At 39.1% G+C, this 17,120-nt stretch overlaps 2 protein-coding genes across 6 annotated transcripts; one reads left to right on the top strand and one right to left on the bottom strand.

The window, feature by feature from the left end:
* Window positions 1-917: 917 nt before the first annotated feature.
* On the top strand, window positions 918-9,566 carry chordc1b (cysteine and histidine-rich domain (CHORD) containing 1b). Its single transcript, XM_042498584.2, has 11 exons — window positions 918-1,133; window positions 4,251-4,300; window positions 4,382-4,438; window positions 4,583-4,743; window positions 5,316-5,416; window positions 5,716-5,774; window positions 6,535-6,605; window positions 6,812-6,917; window positions 7,080-7,199; window positions 7,309-7,371; window positions 8,333-9,566. The coding sequence occupies exons 1-11, from the start codon at window positions 1,070-1,072 to the stop codon at window positions 8,501-8,503; spliced, it is 1,023 nt and encodes a 340-aa protein (XP_042354518.1). The 5' UTR covers window positions 918-1,069; the 3' UTR covers window positions 8,504-9,566.
* A 446-nt stretch (window positions 9,567-10,012) lies between these two features.
* Window positions 10,013-16,822, bottom strand: LOC121952100 (tyrosinase-like). 5 transcript variants are annotated; one of them, XM_088087974.1, is made up of 7 exons: window positions 16,472-16,822; window positions 15,641-15,769; window positions 14,387-15,185; window positions 13,199-13,415; window positions 11,671-11,818; window positions 11,398-11,579; window positions 10,013-10,687 (listed from the first exon to the last, which is right to left on the bottom strand). In XM_088087974.1, the coding sequence occupies exons 2-7, from the start codon at window positions 15,757-15,759 to the stop codon at window positions 10,422-10,424; spliced, it is 1,731 nt and encodes a 576-aa protein (XP_087944100.1). In that variant the 5' UTR covers window positions 15,760-15,769; window positions 16,472-16,822; the 3' UTR covers window positions 10,013-10,421. The 5 variants fall into 5 exon arrangements, with proteins under 5 accessions (XP_087944100.1, XP_087944102.1, XP_087944101.1 ...); XM_088087976.1 differs by having other exon boundaries at window positions 14,387-15,124; window positions 15,641-15,736; window positions 16,472-16,817; XM_088087975.1 differs by lacking the exon at window positions 15,641-15,769 and having other exon boundaries at window positions 14,387-15,124; window positions 16,472-16,817.
* Window positions 16,823-17,120: the final 298 nt, after the last annotated feature.

Below are 17,120 nucleotides of genomic sequence, written 5' to 3'. Positions count from 1 at the left end.
GAAGGGAATGGAAAATGAGGTGGCCTAATTAAAAAGATTTTAATCTCTCGTTTTCTTTTCATTAGCCTACAAATTATTTTAAACGTGGGCCTATTGTATGGGCATCTAGTAATTGTTGCATGCATCTCCTACAGTGACATTTTCTTGATCATTATACAACTTAAACAGAAACTAATATATTTGTAAATGAAATTTCCACTTTATACTCTAACCGATTTGTTAAATGGTGGGCTACAGATTAATATCAGCACGAGCACCAAATATTTTGTCACAATCGACTCAAATTAGCATTCCCCAGAGAGAGACTGTCCCGGGAGATATTGGGGTGCCTTTATCGCCTCCCATGTTGATGCAGTGGAGCTCGCCTCCGTGCAAAATCCACGAGTTTATCAAGCCACAGTCTGAAGCTACAATCTGTAGCTTTAATTAACTATACTGAACACAGACTTCACTCACACATCGCAACGTGTCCTACCTTTACACGAAACAGCTGTAATCAGTGAAAGTAGATCCTTTCCCATCCTGTCTCCGACACAATTTAAAAAGGAAAAAAGGCAAAAACAGTCGCACAGAAGTCGGTGGTGATGCGCGAGCCGGAAAATGTGCGCATATCCCGACAGGCAGTTGTCTACTAGGCTGCAGCCATCCTCGTAAAACTAAATAGCTATTGCCCCAGTTTCGTGCACCTGACTAATGTAACCCTTAGTGCAGTGGGCTATTTTGGCTTTATCTGCAATAGTTACCACAAAACTGACGCTAAAATAGTTCCTGTTATTTGCTGATTAAGGTTCAAGTCCGAGATAAATGTGGTATAAAGAACATGTCGCTTAGCGCAAGTTATAAAGCGGTCAGCATCAGTTGTCGCTTGAGTGGGACCACAGTGCGCTCACAGGATGGAGGTGGTGGGTTGGGCTGGCTCCGATCTTTGCCGAGTGCAGCCGACAATATCCGGAAGTGTAACTTGCAGCAGTGTTAAGGCAGCCACTACGGCTCTGTATCTCTGCCTCGCGAGCTCTTTAGTGGTTACTTAAAAAACTGCCCACTAGTTAAACTTGTTTCACCAGCCAACATGTCTGTTTTGTGCTATAATAAAGGATGTGGACAGCGATTTGATCCAGACAATAACCCAGACGGTGAGTAGTATTTTAGTTAACTGTCGATGTGCCCCGTGCCAGTGTGTTAGCAAGCTAACCTCTGCTCATCTGGAAATTTCTATAGCAAGCAGGCCTGCCGGGCCCATGTAGCTAACCTGGTGTTACTGTGGACGACTGGACCTAACACAGTAACAATTTCATTCATCAACACAGCGGCGGCTGATAACATAGGAGGCTAAAAACACGTGGGCCTGCTGTGACTTATAACACGATGTTGTTAGCATGTTAAGCTCATGTGATTAGCAGGTTAGAGGGTTGGCATAAGCATTGTCCCGGACAGGACACACAGTACGACGGTTTAAAGTTTCAGAAACACGTAATTAGGCCAACATGTTTTTTTTTTAACATGTAGAATATCAACAGAAATGGCGTCATATGATCCCATAATGATAACAATGTTACCACAAGTGTTACTGCATAATTACGCTTTTTAACAACTCAAAAGTCGAGGTTCCGTTTTTACGGTATTTAGCATTATGTCTGTGTTTATGGTAGAAATACTCATCAAATCCCTTTTTAAACCTTTGAAGGTGACAATTAGCTTTAAGTTCCACGTGAAACAAATGCTAGAAAAGAGACGTAAAGTTATTGCAAAACCAGGACACTAAACTGAAAAGAGAGTGGGACCAATGGTAAGCTATAGGTCGGCAGGTAACTGGTTACAAAAACTATAATATTCACAAGAGCCTCCCATAACTTTACACCACAATGTACATGCTTTAAATTTAAACCTCCTTATGTAGGTATAGTAGGTTTATTATTACAAACCTCATATGTTTGGCACATCTGCCCCAAGGCATGCAAGGACGCAAAACAAGAAGCACAACACACGAGAAACCCTGAGAAATACTCAGAAGTTATTTTTTTCCTTCCTACAGTACCAAAAGGGTTCTGCCTGAGGAAAGCCTTTTGATTGAAACCACATCCATATAACCAGGAGACAATTGACAAATTTAGTCATGATATGTTTACAGTGTTTATTCCTCATTAAAACAGTGACCAAATCCTCAAATATATCAAAAGATGCCTTGGGAGACAGTGACGTTTTAAAACGCAACTTATCATCTTCAGCAAAACAAATAAATCGCATCTTTTAGCCTTTAGGTCATGTTTTAGGCCATGGTTGAGTTAGTTTTTTCAGGTTTGGCATACAATTTATGGTGTATCACCCCGTTGTTTTTATTTGAGATACAGCAGATTTGGGATGCTGAATCCTCACACATTTTATCTTATAAAAATGAATGAATAGATAAATGAATTTATCTTATAAAATGAAAGTATTCACATGTTACACTTTAAAGAAGTCTGTGTACTTTCAGGAGTGCAGTATCCAAGCAAAACCACTAAGAAATGAACATAAGGTTATGTAGGAAGACGATCACTACCATGGTAATTTACTCCTTTGAGCTTCAGTTTCCTTACTTCAGATAAAGTTTGGTCATGAAATTGTTATTTAGCCTATATGAAAGTATAGTAAAAGTAAGTATAATTGAAACTTCAAGGTGGTATTGTTGTCTCCAAGCCAGACGACATGACCTCAGTGAGTCCTCTTTTTTTTTTTTTTGATTAGAAATGTCCTCCTCTGTCTTCTAATAATAGCCTATAACATTGAAAATCTGGCAAATGAGTCAATTTCCATTTCAATAGGATGCCTCTTTTCATAACAATAGAGTATTATGGTCACCTTTAGAGGTATCTCAGAGGTGTATCTAAGGCTATCGCATAGGCGGGGCACAGCTTTGTGGAACTGTGAGGAAAATGTTTGATTTATTGTGTTGGCCAGCCAAATTTTTTATGTTCTTTCCGCAGTGATTAGTCTTTCGGGGCAGTTACAAAAAAAGAGTACTTTTCTCAAACGATGCTGTACTTTTCACACAATGCAATTTTGAAACGATTTTATCTCAAATGTATCATTTTTTCAAAAAGTTGAATAATATAAGGTTTTCATGTCTGGGGCCTTTTGTCTTGTATGTTGCTCATATTTTAATTTTCCTTCAGTTTGAAAGAACTTTTTTTTCTCCACAGAAATGTGTTATTGAAAGAAAGTTTAATAAATATTTCCTATTTCTTTCCCAATGCTCAAGGTTAATAAATGTATTTTGTGGGCTGCACTCACAAGGACAAATGCAAGATATATTGAAAAACTTTTTTTTTTTAAACCAAACTGATGTTTAATACTGAGTATCACAAACACTATCCACTAAAGCTTAAATTCTTTTTCTTCTTTGTGTTTTTAGTTTGCATAGTCTGTAGTGTGGTTGATCATTTTACTCATAAATTATTCTCTGTTATTGTCATTTTTGGACTCATGATTTGTTCTTGTTTGAAACACCAACTATGATCTTACTCCAGTTAACTACTGAATTGCCTCCAGACAGAGAATACTTCTTTTTGTTTTTGCATTTTATCCTGTAGATGACATACAGTTTACAGTCATTCGAGTCAGCATATTAGGGTAATTTTACTGAAGTTTAAAACTTTTTTGCACTTGTTTGAGTAAGTACTTTTGGGGAAAGACATGACCCATAGAGCCATCAAATAGTGCTTTCAGTTGAGTGCACATTGGCAGACCAGTGTAACTTTTTGCTGTTCTGTTTCTAAAATTTCTTTAAACTGCCTTGTTCGAGGCTCCACTTTGGAGTTCTTTCCAACCGTAAGTGCCTCAAGTCATTATGACAGGGAACACATGAAGGCAGACACAGATACTTCAGACCCAAGACTCTTGAGAGATGTACCACTCATGAAAGGCGCAAATTCAGACATGGTATATGCTTCACATGCTTTATCAAGAAAGGGTTGGTACCCCTCGTACAGCTGAAAATGACTACAAATTACTCAAAATGCCTAGCCACATCCAGAAACTACATCTCTATTTATCAATAAATAAAGATACCAGATTTTTGCCACAGTGAGCAATTTAGGTGTACCTTGAAAGCTGGAAGTTTTGTGTCTTTTATAGAACTCAAATCCATTAATGTAGACCAGCCTATAAACAACAAAGTTTTCATGTTATTCACTGCTGGTGTGGGTAACACTGTTTTTTATCACCAGATATCTTTCCTCTAAAATGATCCAAGTTGTGTTTCATTTTCACAGATGGCTGCACCTACCATCCAGGAGTCCCAGTATTTCACGATGCATTGAAGGTAAAATGTTTGAAAATTCTTGAAAAAGTTAACTTGTGTTTTGTTGTCTGGTCAAAGTTAAATGCCTGTCTGACTCTCTAGGGATGGTCCTGCTGCAAGAGAAGAACCACTGACTTCTCAGACTTTCTCAGCATCGTTGTAAGTTTTAACTTCTGTTTCAATCCATATCCTTTAATGGCCATGTTTCCATTGGGTGTTGTTTTCATAGGCATTGACTGCTACCTTTGCTGTGGCCATATTGGCCTGAGCAGGCATTGTACACAGTAACTTTCTCCTCCACAGGGCTGCACAAAAGGCCCCCACAACAAGGAAAAGCCACCTGAGCCGGTGAAACCAGATGTGACATCATCGGGAGAAAAGAAAGACACAGATGACCAAAAACCAAAGTTTAACGAGTACATCATCTCCGCACCAAAGCCTCAGGAGGCAATATGCAGGCCAAGGTTGTAAAGTTTGCCAAATACATATATTCTTATATTTTAATCAATACAATGGGAATATCCCTGTTTGTGCAGCATGCAAAGATTTCACCAAATCATATTTAAAGTAAAGAAACAGGCCATGAAGAACACATTTTCCCCCGCTTAGTACACTAACCATTCAGTTTAAAAGTATATATCCATATTATCCCATGTATTACATTCTGCCCTGAATTATTCTGGTTTAGTCTCAAATGCGTAAAAGGATAGATTCAGTATCACAGGTATTATATCAGCCTGAATACCGACGATCCACATGATAGTCAGAGGCGTTCTCAAGTCTTTACCCTGAATACCTCCCGCTGGAGTTCAAAAAAACGTGGACAAGAAACTGATGAAGCAATTACCACTAAATAGCAAAACTCCTAATGTGTAGACCTCATTTTGAAGCGATGTTGCCGATAATGTCTTCCTTACTTAAAGTAAAAAACACAGCAACCTTCCAAATAGTTTTCAATTAAGAGATAAATTAAAAAGAGATACCTTTTTTACGTCCCTTTGATGTTTCATGCTTAATAGATTTGTTACCATTTCAGCGCCGATGAGCCGATGGTGAGATTGCAGCACAAAGTCTCTGCTTCTCTGAAGCAGGCTCTCGAGAGACTGAAGCTTTCTGAAAATACAGCAGAGAAGAAAGGTGAGAGCAGAACATTATCATCTCCTTCTTTGTCCTCTTATGTTGTTTTTCTGTTTTTATGTCCTCTTTATCATAGACACCCATCCATTACCATTCACTTCTTGTTACAGTAGACAGGAAGGTCATGTTGACAGGGGAAGTTAATGGACGGCCCCGGGGAATTTGCCCTCACCTGTGTCATTTCCACCACCATGGTGTTTGAGTTAAAGCTGGCAGCGACAGGGACACACATCATAACTGTGGATGCATTTTTTTAAAGCAACTAAGTCAATTCTTTATCTCTCTTTCTGTCTTTCTAGAGGACGATAATGACGAGATCAAGATTGGAACATCCTGTAAAAACGGAGGATGTACTAAAGTAAGTGAATGTGTGTACTCAGGAAAACATTCTGGGCTACAATCTAATGGTGTTGAAATGCATAAATATCTCTGTCCATACATCTGTAGAGCTTCGGAGACAGCAGCTTAAATGTTTTGACTTATTTTTCTTTAAATACATGCTAAAATTAGGAACTGTGCCATATAAGTTTCCACTTCTTCTCCATTTTTAAGCCAAATTCAGTTCGCACATTCGTAAAAGTCTATGACAGATTTCATAACATGAAAACATGAACAAATCATGATAATGCCCCAAATGAGCGCTCTGCTCCGGTTAAGGTGAAGCAGATACACTTCCTTTTCCTCCTCCGCCATGTTTGCTCTGAGACGCATGCAAAGCTAAAAAAATTGTTTTTCTTTTTTTTTTTTTTTTGCTCAAGCTAATCTGGCCTGTCAGCGCAGAACCCTCAAGATTAGTACATAAATTGTGAGGAAGATTTGCATTGACAGGTTTTGTAGAAGCTTAGAGTGGGACTTTAATGATTTACATAATTGCACTTTAACTGATGTGATTGAAAGCCATGAGACGTTCTCTCAAGGGCTGCCTGCGTTTAGTTGATTGATTTAGTTGGGGTCTTGGTAGAGTCAAAACTTGTAATTTTTTTCCTTAAGTCTTTGTAAGACAACAAGATATTTGTCAACTAGTTCTCTTACTTGTGCCATATAGTATTTTTATACAGTATTTCTTAAATAAATATTATCTGCTTCAGTCTTTGGAATTACACTTTCGTTATCTTCAGAGTTTTGATGGACCAGCAAGCGATTTGGATGTGTGCTTATACCACTCTGGATTTCCCATCTTCCATGAAGGGTGAGTATTACTGAAAATTTCTTATATACAACTTTTACATTGACATTATATGGTAGATATTCTCTGGAAACTGTAAAAGAAGCGTGAGGAGCTACACTAGTATTTTCCTGTAAGTCTTCCTGTTAGTCTTGTTCAGTGGTTCTCTTGAGTGACAAGTTATTGACTGTTAAAAATCCAGTGGGTGTATGTCTTTCCTGCCTCACCAGGATGAAATACTGGAGCTGTTGCAAGAGGAAAACCTCTGACTTTAACACCTTCCTCTCTCAAGAGGGCTGTACCAAGGGAACACATCTATGGAGGAAAAAAGATGCGGTAGGTGTGCTGGTGTGATAGCAAGCAATCATTAATGTGTGCAAGCTCATATCAGAGAGACTCAGCTGTGACTCCATCTAGTGGTGTCTGGTAAACACTTGCACAGAGGCTTTATGGGTAGAGACTTTATGAATCAAATAATCTAACATGGCTTCTTCGCAGGATAAAAAGGTGGTTCCGTGTCGGTTTGACTGGCACCAGACAGGGGCGCAAGTCATCATCTCTATTTACGCCAAGAATTCCATCCCAGAGCTATGCTACGTGGATGCAAATAGCACCACGGTGAGGGACACTGTTTGACTGCCAAATGATTTCTGTCCATATTTAAACTGCTGAGCTTTCGTGACCGTGTTCTTTCTGACCTAATGTTAATTTATCTTTTCTCCTTCAGCTCGACATCCATGTTATCTTTGAAGGAGAGAAGGAATTTGCGCAGAAAATCAGCTTGTGGGGAGTAAGTACAGCATCACTTTCAACATTATGTAAAAGGTATTGTGAAATTTGTTAGAAGTCAGATTTGACATACATTTTTTTTTAAAAATGCATTGTTCTCAAGATATCAGAGTTATACATACTTGTATGGACACTGAACTGCTTGAGGTGGTCACTGGACAAGTGCAAAAGAAAACGGGGAGTTTTATTGTTACGGTGACAAAATGTGTCACACTTTAGTTTTTCTATTTTCACTAAAATAAGACTAATTTTTACGTGTTTGCCTTAACTCATCATAAAACACACACTCAAACTCAACAGCAACAAGATTAAACCAAACAAAACCATTTTAGTTCATCTTGTTACTGAGTTTACTGTCCCAACAATCAACAACCCTGGTTTGGTCAAAGTAAACCATTAATTTAACAAGCTGACGTGAAAATAGGCTGATCTGCACACTGTGAAGCCCCGAAGGTCTCTCTTCCTCTCAGCTGTCAAATCAATTCTTCACTGGTTCTTTCGAGGCTACAGTAACATCAAATCATGTTTCAACAAACATGCAATCAATAGTAACAAAAGAAACTGGGAAATAACAGTTGTGGTAATATTTTAAAAGTAATAGACTGCTGAATTGAGAATGAACTACTACACTGTTCGTTTTATCATTAGACCCTCACTGCAGTAAGTTTGCCACTTTCCACAAGTCTTGTTTTTGGTTGTAATGGCATCGGTACACATTAAAATATAAATAAATAAAAACTAAAGCCATGGCTCTGACCATCCTGCTACATTGATTTGCATAGGGATATACGTTTTGCTTTCATTGTATTTCTATGTATGCGACTGATCTCCATTAGAGATATTTGCTGTGGGGATTTAAAGCGGCAGTAACTTTACTGGAAAAATGAATTTCCACCTGAATATACACAGTTAGTTAAACCATTATTTTAAAGTGCTTGTCAAACTCCCTCCCTCTCTTGTAGGTGATAGATGTAAGTAAAAGCATAGTGAACATGATGGCCGCCAAGATCGAGGTGGCCATGAAGAAGTCCGAGCCCATGTCATGGGCCCGTCTGGACCTTCCTCCCCCGCCCCTACCCAAAGAGAAGGAGATGGAAAAAGAGGAGGCTGACAGCGAGGATGAGGATGAATGATGAGGAATTAAAAATCCAAACATAGAGTGTATTTTTAGCCGAATCCAAGGCCACACAGACCGTTCCTTACCTCTTTTAAAGAGTCGCCTCTTTTGCTGTCATGGAACTTTGGCCTCTACTCTTCAACCATGTTTGCCCTTTCACTCTTAATTGTCAACATACTTGTTTTTGCACATTTTTTTGTGTTTTGGTTCTTTTCTTTGTTTGAAAGAATCTTGATTTTTCTTTTCTTCACAGCAGCTTTTCACTCAAATACTGGCATAATAAGGGGGGCCCTGACTTTAAGCACCCCTCTAATCAAGTCAGACGATGACTCTCTTGTTAATTGCACTGATATCCCCTGGAAAATAAAAACATACGATAAGTTAGGAGTCAGACGCGACCAAGGTTAATCTCAGACCCATAAAGCCTTTCATGTGGACTGTTCACATAATCATAATGGACCACCATTTAAATATTCATTCCATCCATTCCCTAAATTGTTTAATTATTGCGTTTTGTCCATCATCACTTCAGACTGAAAGTTGTCATCCCAGATATATTTCCCATATATGTGCGACAATTAAGCTGCTCTATGTAGTTTGAGTAGGACATTTGGTTCCCTAAAATGTCCACACTTGTATCATATGGAGTTTATCTAAATACATTGCATTGTAAGAAACACAACAGCTCCTTGGGACTCTTAATTTGGAAATTAAATGCTAAATCACATTTTTCACAGTTAAAATAGCGGATTTGCTCCATTTTTTTTTTTTTACATGATTATACCTGATGCATATTTTGTACAAGTTTTGCTTCTAAATTATCACTGCTGTATTTATTGTCACAGCAACATTACACAGTTTTAATAGTAAGAATGTACTGTAATATCTGAGAATGCCAATTGAATACCAAGTATTTGGAGCAAAGTACTGTATTATAAAAACGCTATGGTAGACAGCATGTGTCAAGACTTAGAATGTATGAATTAAATTTGGCTAAATGAGACCATAACGTAACAGAACAGCTGTTGGGGAACCAATTTATCTTACCAAAAATAAACTTTTGTGTTGAACTTTTGAAACTGGAGTGATGTGTGTGATAGTTTATATCCTGCTGTGAATAATACAAACATAGAGTCCATATGCAGACAAGTTTTGTTGGAGCGGTATTAACGCCAGACTCTCTCGACAGTAATAACCATGCAAAACCAAACACTTCTCTTGCATTAAAGTAGGTTTGACCTTTTGAGTGAAGATTTCAGACCACATGCAACTTAGGGAATTGCAGTAACTTTTGCAAATGTCATCAAGTTTTTAAACCTGTCACATAACTTTAAGGTTAGAATACTGAATTAACATCCCGACGCAGTGGCAATGTCTCCGACCTTGACATCTATGTAGACATTATCACCTTTTTCACTTTCCAGAAGCACGTCTCATGCCACACACATGAATCAACTTAAATGTTAATTAAAATATGGTTCAGTCAACTCCCACACAACAATAATAAAAGAAAGTCCCCCGAGGCTTTTGTGAATTTGTCTGAAGAGTTACTTTAAATGGCAGTTGGATCATGCTGGATTTTTTTCATGATAAATGCCTACATACATGACTGATGCAACATAATGCAGAACCTCATTTTTTAAGGTAATTATCCAAAACTATGTGAAACGGCACTATGGAGCATTTTCATGACAGACCCATAAATGTTGAGCATGTCTGAAATAAGCCAAGTTTATACATTTTGGGTGGAAAGTTTAACTTTAACATACCTCTTAGCCCATATCAAACTGTTCTTTACTCTTAATACAATTTAAATACAATGCCAATAATAGATTATAGATTTATTACAGATAGTTGATATAATGTATAATTCAGAATGCTTTGATGTTAAAATTCACAGGTAAGTGCATTAATATGCAGGGTTGGCTGTGCCTTCACATAGTTGTTTGGTAGTTACGGTGTTTGGTTTCCTCTGCGTCACTGCTCCAGATAAGTGGCTGTCTCTCTGGGAGAGCAAATAAGTTTTTCCATTTGCTCACGTGCAGCCAAGTTGCCTCTCCATATCGCCGTCTTGCAGCCAGGATGCCAGCAGCTATGGTCACCGCCACAATACCACCACAGAGTGCTGCGAGCAGCAACCAGGGCCACACATCCTGCAGTTCCTCCAGGTAAGGATGCATAGATTCTGCTAGCCTCTGGTCTGGAAACAAAGACAGAGATTGTCTTAGGAAAGCAGCAAAATAGTTGTTAATCTTAATTTGAGGGGTATAAATTATCATTCCTTTACAGAAAGGATATCTTGTTTAGACAAACAACAGAGGTCCCACACATTTTCAGAAAAAAAAATCAAAAATTTTCCAAGACTTTTCAAGGACCCTTAACATTTTTTTTCTTGACAAACTTGTCTGGCATTTTTTCTAAACTTAAGAGATTCAGAGAGATTCAAATCGTAAACATAATTACATAATTTCAGCCATCTGGAATACATGACGGTAAAGACCCAATGCAAAGAGAAAAAGAAAAACAACAAAATGACATACATTGACAGATTCTTCTTGTTCTTGTTCTTGTTATGTCAACAGCCACAGAAAAAAATGCTGTTATGTTACAAGGTTATCCACTGAAGATTACTGTAACAATATCATTCCACACAACCCAATTTCCATGACTTTTTCAAAACTTTAGATAATTTTACTAATTTCATGACTTTTCAAGGTTTTCCATGACCGTGTTAACCCTGGAACACGCTCTGGTTAAGACTTTGACTTAGATTCAACAGGTAGATTTCAGAAAATGCAGGATAAAGAATGAAAAACAGACATTAACAGCGATAATAGAAAGCACTTTACCTATTTCCTCAAATGCAAATTAATGTTGAAAACAGAAACACTACATTAAGATAGAACTTACTAGCATCTAGCAGATACGTATATTCATATCCCAGGTCCTTGCTGGAGGTGAAGAATTCTCTGTTTCTATGGAGCGGCAGGAAGGGCACCATGTGGTATTCGCTGTTGTGCCCTATAGGAGCATCAGAGTCTGGATACTGTGACAGCAATGGTCTGTGCCTCCTCAGCCACTGCTCATAAATGCTTTCATAGACAATAAAACCAATGTTAACCACAAGTGTATAAGTCACCTCAAATGATAAAATGTGCTGCTGTATGTGTGTGTGTGCCTCACCTGTCGACAAAAGCATGGTGGAGAAGGAATATGGGGTCATTAGCTGATCCCTGCACGGAGGACATGGACCCATTCATGTACACATGGAGAGCAGCGTGCATGCCCATACGAGAACTGTTGCCCAATCCAGTCTGAGGATCTCCGAATCCTGCATCAAAACAACAAGCAAGGTGAAGTAGCTTTTAAGTTTCTATGCTTCCCACATGTGGAACAAGCTCTCTGAATACCTGAGGTCTGCCAAAAATGTTAACTCGTTTAAATCAGGACTTGAAAAATTACTGTGGTTTTTCCAATAACATAACATTTTCTTTCATCTGCAGCTATTTATTTGCTTGTTTTTATTGTCTTTAAATACTTTTTTCTCTTCTTTTCAAATGCAACTTTAACATTTTCTTAATTAATTACATTTTTAAAATTCTATGCCCCTGTAGAGCAGTTTGAATTCCCTTGTGTCTGAATAGTGCTATATAAATAAATTTGCCCTTGCCTTGCAAGATGAACAATATTTAATTAGCACCAACATAAGTAGCAACAGTATGTAGTTGTTAGGGAAACAAAAGCTTTTTGTTGTAAAAAATTGCAAAGTGTCCCACAAAATCAGAATCAAATAATGGCATTTTTAAAAGATGACCCTGGGAACTATAAGTCTTCCACTGATAACAGGAAGAAATAAGATCCAAAGTGGATACAGTTTATTCAGTATAGTGTATTTTCAGTTTTAACCTGTCAAGCAGACAGGCATTGTATATTTAAACAGGATGTGTATAACAATGGCAAGCTCCATAAAGTTCTCCTAGTGGACTATCTTTTATTTCCAGGAAGTATGAGATATGTGACGTTCAGATCTGATATAGGTATCCTTGGAAACTACCACAAGCCTCAAAAGCTATGACAGCACTTGAATAGTACTTTGGTGGTCTCTACTATCAAGAGAAAATAGATGTGTAGCAATGTGTCATGAAGCTTTCCTACAATAGTTGAATATGTGCAGAAGGTGCTATCCCATATTCATGTCGGTGCCAAACCAGACTAATGCACATTCAACTATATATTTGCATGTTTATATATATTAGTGATATACAATATCATTAAAGTGAATAACAACATTGGACAATCCAGTTTTGGCTTATGCATTACAACTTCTCAGGTGGCACTAAGGTGGCATAATTCATTATTAAAAACAACCTGGTTGGTCAGTTTATGGGGCATATTGAAGGTGGTGAGTATCCCAGCGCAAATAAACTTAATTTATGTAATTTGAGGCAAATTTAAGGCCACAAATGCAAGTGCAAGCAGTCTTTGACAACATACAGAGTAGCCTGCACACACAGGGAGAGGACAGACAGACTATTAACACAGTGAGAGTGAAGAGCAGCAGTGCAGAGCTGTGGATAATTTAAGGTGGAGCAGCCCAGCGAGTGATACCATTGGTAGAGCAGAACAGACTGTGTGTGTGTGTGTGTGTGTGTGTGTGTGTGTGTGTGTGTGTGTGTGTATGGGTTTGCATTTATGGTCAAGCTTATCTGACCTTCCAGAGTGTTCCTGAAGCTCATGTTGGCACCGCGGTCCATGGCTCCAGTGTCATAGTTGGGCAGACTGAGAGTGAACTCCACCTCTGCCGAAGTTGGTAATCGCTCAACCACATTACGGTTGTGGTTTCCAGGGTTACGACGCAACGGGCCTTCCTCCTCTGCATCACATAACACACCCCTGTTACTGTAGTCCTCTGCTTGAGAGCACAGTACCTGTTGATGGAGACACACAGGAACAAATTGCAAATACAGCACATGAAAGCACCAGCACAAATCCTAGCAATAAAGCCAGTTGGTTGTTGCAAATGAGTTATTGCTACTTCAAATTGGCTACATTGAGTTTAGAAATGAACTTGCTATTAGGTTTACTGTTACGCTTAATTATTGTCATACCAAAGCAGAGTACAAGTACATTTGGAAAGCATTTTCCTCAAAACATGTTTTTTAACTCAAGTAAAAGTTCTAATGTCCTTGTTATTTTCATCCATTCATTCATTTGAAAATATGCTATACAGTGTGTGAGTGACCACTGGTATTCTTTTAAAATTTCCTGCACTTTTATTATCTTTCAAATGTCTAAATGTGTATGAAGTTAGGATATCTACAAATTCTGTTTTGTTAAAATATGATTGACTAGTTTGCAGCCAGCAGACAACAGATATGTAGAACATTAAATTTGGTTTACTGAAGTTGCTAACACTTTAAAAGATTGATTTAATTAAACTTGTCATATTTCAGTTGCAACAACTTCACAAAATTAAGTAAATATGACTAAAGTTTAAAGTTAACAAGTTAACTCATCTCTTAAAGCACTTGGTTTCCTAGTTTTTTTTTAAGAAAAACCAACTTGTCAGATTTTACAGTGAAATATACATTATTATATCAATCTTTGACTATACCTTATATTTTATCACTATATACTTTTATCCAATATACTTAGATTCCTTTTTTTACTTGGGTGATTCCTCTCTACACATAGCCAATTTAACAAGCATTAATTAAAGGGAGCCTGAAATGTAAGATTTTCATTGGTAAGGATTGCTTCTCTGTAATTGTTGTGCATGTGACTATAAATAATTTAAACACTGAAATTGTTACTGTAGGCTAGAATAGGTAAGAGGGTAAATAAAAGCGAGGAGATGAACAGAATAACTTTGCAACCACCCCGAGGAGAAGCTGTTTACCCTCCAAGAAGAGAAGACCGAGCCTGGGCTGAGGAGACTGGGATCCTGAGGGCTCCGGGCCCCCATCAGCTCGTCCGTGCACACGTCACACCCCTGAGCATCCCTCCAGTCCCAGTATGGGATGGTGAAGCTCATGTCCCTGGTCAGCTTCCTGATCTCATGCTCCCAGTGCAGCAGGTACGCGCGGTGCCACGGGAGAAACGCAGGGGCCCAGTGGGCGAAGTCCACATCGGTCCACACATTCCCGGGCCCGCCGAGCAGCGCGGCCCGGGACACGTAGTAATGCATCCACACAAAGACATCATATGTAGACACATCTGCGAACATCGGGTTGGTGCCGTTTTTCATCTCCTGGTAGGTCCCGGTGGCCACAACGTAGTCTCGGCTGACTGTCTGCTTGGCCAAGTTCAGATAGGACACGAGACGGATCCTCTCGGCTCGGGACAGGTGAAATATGTTCCTCCTGAGAGACTCTCTCCTCTCATTGCAGTTCACCCCGAAGAAGCCAAACTTACAATCCGCGCAGTTGAAACCCATGAAGTTCCCTGCACACTGGCAAGTCCGGTTGTAGAAAACCAGGGGCCACTTCTCTCTGTCGTCCAGCCCGGAAAAGGGGTACTGCGGTCCGTCCGACCGATCCGGCACCTCAACATCCTGACAGGAGCCTCGACCCGAGCTGGCTCCGCAGGGCGAACCGTCCCCTTCCCACGCCGGGCAGCACTCCTTTGCGCGCAAGGCCTCCCGGGTGGCACACAGACGGGGGAATTGTTGATAGGAAGGGGCAAAACAAACCAAGACACTAATGATTTTAAGTAGCCACATCACAGAAAAGTTTTACTTTGGAGACGGCGAGAAGTCACGAATGCACAAAGGCCCAAGTGATTGTTTCACAGGCTTAAATTCTTGGGAGTTTTCTCCGGGCGCCCCCTCCCCTCTGTGGAGCCAGTCACATGCCGCCTAACCTCAGGGTGAAGCTTACTTCATGAGGAGGGCCATTAGTAGAAATGCACACATCCCTGGACTGCAGCCAAACTCTCTCTGAGTTAACACAGGAATTACTCTAAAGAAAATTCTGTGAGGCATTTTTATAATGTGATTTGTAGGTTATTTGGCAGCTTAATTTAAGTTAAATCTCCTCTAGGCTTACCATTTATAGTATATAATGTTACAAATAGCACCAAAACTGCTTTACAGGCATAAGTATTAAGACAAATGAATTTATGAAGATGAATATAAAAGCATTGAGTGAATTACCAAAAGGGCCTTCGGGGCCAGGGGTCCAAGTGCTCAGGGGGCTTCTGTGTGAAGTTGTAACCCTTCAAAACCCGGAGCCCAATCACTTCTCTTGTGCTGCGTTCAGATACCATCCACATGTATTTAAACCTTGAAACCCAGAGCAAATTGGTGTGATTTTTTTTTTTTTTTTTAAATATGGGGAAAATGAGCAATGAGCAACTTGGTGAGAAAATGGTGAGAAATGCTCCAAAAAATAAATCAAAACAAACAAACAAACAAACAAAAAAACAATTAAAAAAACAGTAGATCATGATACTTTTAAAACTATATGTGTATATAGAGAGAAAATGCTAGGGGAAATGTCTACTTGCTTTTTGTTTGTTTGTTCAACTAATTTTCAAGTAATTGTCTTGCATTATTTTTACAATTTCCTTGCTGATTTTTGTGACATTTCTTCTTTAGTTGCTCACTGCCTTCTTCCCATGTTGAGAAAAAAAAATCAAGCCAATTTGCTCAGGTTTTAAAGGGTTAACTTTGCATTTCTTGTCAAATGACTTAGTCATCATGTCAATAACAGAGCCTCAAAACGTATTACAGGAATAGTCAAACATAATAAGTCACAAGAGAAAAAAACAACATGATACATTTTAGGCGAAGTTTCTGTTTGTTCTCTCAGTTTATCTAAATGACTTAAGATGCTCAGAGTACTCCATGCCCTGGCCCTTCAAGAAACATGCTGTACCTGTCCGAGAGGACATTGAGGGGCTATTGCGGCTTCTAAATAAGTTCGAAATAGCCGCCCACAGGCGCGAGGGTAGATGTATTCAACTCGTTACGGTTTGTACTCACTCGAATCACTTCGATGATCCGGGATGCTTTGGGGAATTTAAGAATCGATTGATTTGCAGTGTGGGGAGTTGCAGGGTGAAGCTATGGACTGATTTGTCTGACTGTCGCGTCAAAAAGAAATCAAAAACCTCGAACAAACATTCCAGAAAAACACGCCTCTACAATAAATAAATAAATAAATAAATAAATTCAAATCACCGAGATAATAAACCTAACAATAGATTAAGTTTAACCAAACACACGGCGGTTGAAGACTATCCTCGTGGCGTGCTCCACAGCGGACTCATTTCAGCACACCTGAAGGATCCTGAAATGCCAGGTCAGGTGACGCATTCAAGTGACTCAGAAAAAATAGGAAATTATAAGGGCTTGCTAGAAATGGCCTTTAACAGGGGGCTTTTATGTATTTCCAGGGGCCCATTGTGTCAAAATCTGCCCATGGATGTGAAGAGAGCTGAGGGCCAAACTAGAAGCTCATATTTTTTTCACAATGACTTTACAGTGATTTTCTGCTGGGGATGTGGTCTGCTTTCTATTCCCAGTCATGAGCTTTAAACAGGCGTAACTCATGATCCACACACACACACACACACACACACAACACACACACACACACACACACACAGCTTAAGTAAACTGTTATTCCTGG

Source organism: Plectropomus leopardus, chromosome 15 (assembly GCF_026936395.1).
Source record: "Plectropomus leopardus strain MGB_pleo_1.0 chromosome 15, ASM2693639v1, whole genome shotgun sequence".
Classification (NCBI taxonomy): Eukaryota; Metazoa; Chordata; class Actinopteri; order Perciformes; family Serranidae; genus Plectropomus; species Plectropomus leopardus.
This window is presented reverse-complemented; position numbering and strand designations above follow the sequence as displayed.